Source organism: Nansenia antarctica (assembly GCF_963989245.1).
Source record: "Nansenia antarctica genome assembly, chromosome: 2".
Taxonomy (NCBI): Eukaryota; Metazoa; Chordata; class Actinopteri; order Argentiniformes; family Microstomatidae; genus Nansenia; species Nansenia antarctica.
The window spans coordinates 157,501-160,396 of record NC_137675.1 but is presented as its reverse complement, the minus strand read 5'-3'; the positions used below and the strand labels follow the sequence as shown (position 1 = coordinate 160,396).

Below are 2,896 nucleotides of genomic sequence, written 5' to 3'. Positions count from 1 at the left end.
ACTGTCTTGTTTAACTGTCTCTGATTAACTGTCTCTGATTAACTGTCTGATAACTGTCTCTGATAACTGTCTGATAACTGTCTCTGATAACTGTCTGATAACTGTCTGATAACTGTCTGATAACTGTCTCTGATAACTGTCTCTGATAACTGTCTCTGATAACTGTCTGATAACTGTCTGATAACTGTCTGATAACTGTCTGATAACTGTCTGATAACTGTCTCTGATAACTGTCTGATAACTGTCTGATAACTGCTCTGATAACTGTCTGATAACTGTCTGATAACTGTCTCTGATAACTGTCTGATAACTGTCTCTGATAACTGTCTGATAACTGCTCTGATAACGTCTCTGATAACTGTCAACTGCTCTGATAACTGTCTGATAACTGTCCTGATAACTGTCTGATAACTGTCTGATAACTGTCTCTGATAACTGTCTGATAACTGTCTGATAACTGTCTCTGATAACTGTCTGATAACTGTCTCTGATAACTGTCTGATAACTGTCTGATAACTGTCTGATAACTGTCTGATAACTGTCTGATAACTGTCTGATAACTGTCTGATAACTGTCTGATAACTGTCTGATAACTGATAACTGTCTGATAACTGTCTGATAACTGTCTGATAACTGTCTCTGATAACTGTCTGATAACTGTCTGATAACTGTCTGATAACTGTCTGATAACTGTCTCTGATAACTGTCTGATAACTGTCTGATAACTGTCTGATAACTGTCTGATAACTGTCTCTGATAACTGTCTGATAACTGTCTCTGATAACTGTCTCTGATAACTGTTGATAACTGTCTCTGATAACTGTCTGATAACTGTCTGATAACTGTCTCTGATAACTGTCTGATAACTGTCTGATAACTGTCTGATAACTGTTCTGATAACTGTCTGATAACTGTTCTGATAACTGTCTGATAACTGTCTGATAACTGTCTGATAACTGTCTGATAACTGTCTGATAACTGTCTGATAACTGTCTGATAACTGTCTGATAACTGTCTGATAACTGTCTGATAACTGTCTGATAACTGTCTGATAACTGTCTCTGATAACTGTCTGATAACTTCTGATAACTGTCTCTGATAACTGTCTGATAACTGTCTGATAACTGTTCTGATAACTGTCTCTGATAACTGTCTCTGATAACTGTCTCTGATAACTGTCTGATAACTGTCTGATAACTGTCTCTGATAACTGTCTGATAACTGTCTCTGATAACTGTCTGATAACTGTCTGATAACTGTCTGATAACTGTCTGATAACTGTCTCTGATAACTGTCTGATAACTGTCTGATAACTGTCTGATAACTCTCTGATAACTGTCTGATAACTGTCTGATAACTGTCTCTGATAACTGTCTGATAACTGTCTCTGATAACTGTCTCTGATAACTGTCTGATAACTGTCTGATAACTGTCTGATAACTGTCTCTGATAACTGTCTCTGATAACTGTCTGATAACTGTCTGATAACTGTCTGATAACTGTCTGATAACTGTCTGATAACTGTCTGATAACTGTCTGATAACTGTCTGATAACTGTCTGATAACTGTCTGATAACTGTCTCTGATAACTGTCTGATAACTGTCTCTGATAACTGTCTCTGATAACTGTCTGATAACTGTTTGATAAACTGTCTGATAACTGTCTGATAACTGTCTGATAACTGTCTGATAACTGTCTCTGATAACTGTCTGATAACTGTCTGATAACTGTCTCTGATAACTGTCTGATAACTGTCTCTGATAACTGTCTGATAACTGTCTGATAACTGTCTCTGATAACTGTCTCTGATAACTGTCTGATAACTGTCTCTGATAACTGTCTGATAACTGTCTGATAACTGTCTCTGATAACTGTCTGATAACTGATAAGCGTCTGATAACTGTCTCTGATAACTGTCTGATAACTGTCTGAATAACTCTCTGATAACTGTCTGATATACTGTCTGATAACTGTTGATAACAGTCTGATAACTGTCTGAATAACTGTCTGATAACTGTCTGATAACTGTCTCTGATAAAAACTGTCTGATAAACGTGTCTGATAACTGTCTGATAACTGTCTGTTAACTGTCTGATAACTGTCTCTGATAACTGTCTCTGATAACTGTCTCTGATAACTGTCTGATAACCTGTCTCTGATAACTGTCTGATAACTGTCTGATAACTGTCTCTGATAACTGTCTCTGATAACTGCGAGCTTGTCCGTCCTATCTATTCATCTCTCGCGCTATGGTTGTAGAGCCCGCCTTCTGCTGGCCAGTGATTGGCCACTCTGACCCACTGCTGGCCAGTGATTGGCCACTCTGACCCTCTGCTGGCCAGTGATTGGCCACTCTGACCCTCTGCTGGCCAGTGATTGGCCACTCTGACCCTCTGCTGGCCAGTGATTGGTCACTTTGACCCTCTGCTGGCCAGTGATTGGCCACTCTGACCCTCTGCTGGCCAGTGATTGGCCACTCTGACCCTCTGCTGGCCAGTGATTGGCCACTCTGACCCCAGCAGTGTTCGTGCTGGTCTGATTGTCTGAAGGTGTTCGGGTCAGAAAGGAGACGTCTTGTTTATTTGAAGACATTTATTTTGTTTTGTTTTGTTTATATAAGTGACATTATTCATCAGTGTCGTTCTTTTCCATCTCTGATATGAACAGTCTATAGCACCATAAATACATGATCCTGTAACCAATGGCAACCCATACTACAACCAATACAAAGAATCCATCGTATTATTTATTAATAAAACAGTATGTTATTACTTATTAATAAATCAGTATGTTATTACTTATTATAAAACAGTATGTTATTACTTATTAATAAAACAGTATATTGTTTATTAATAAACAATATTATTTATTAATGAAACAGTATAGTATTATGTA

At 38.0% G+C, this 2,896-nt stretch overlaps 1 protein-coding gene across 1 annotated transcript in view; it reads right to left on the bottom strand.

Annotated features, from left to right (window-relative positions):
- Positions 1 to 2,228: 2,228 nt before the first annotated feature.
- The window catches only part of LOC308151771 (phosducin-like), a gene marked incomplete at both ends in the record, with an annotated part of 2,356 nt that continues 1,688 nt past the window's right edge, over positions 2,229 to 2,896 (bottom strand). The window contains one exon of the mRNA XM_080524672.1: positions 2,229 to 2,544. Coding sequence (XP_080380798.1) covers positions 2,229 to 2,544 — 316 coding nt within the window. The remainder of the gene's footprint in view (positions 2,545 to 2,896) is intronic.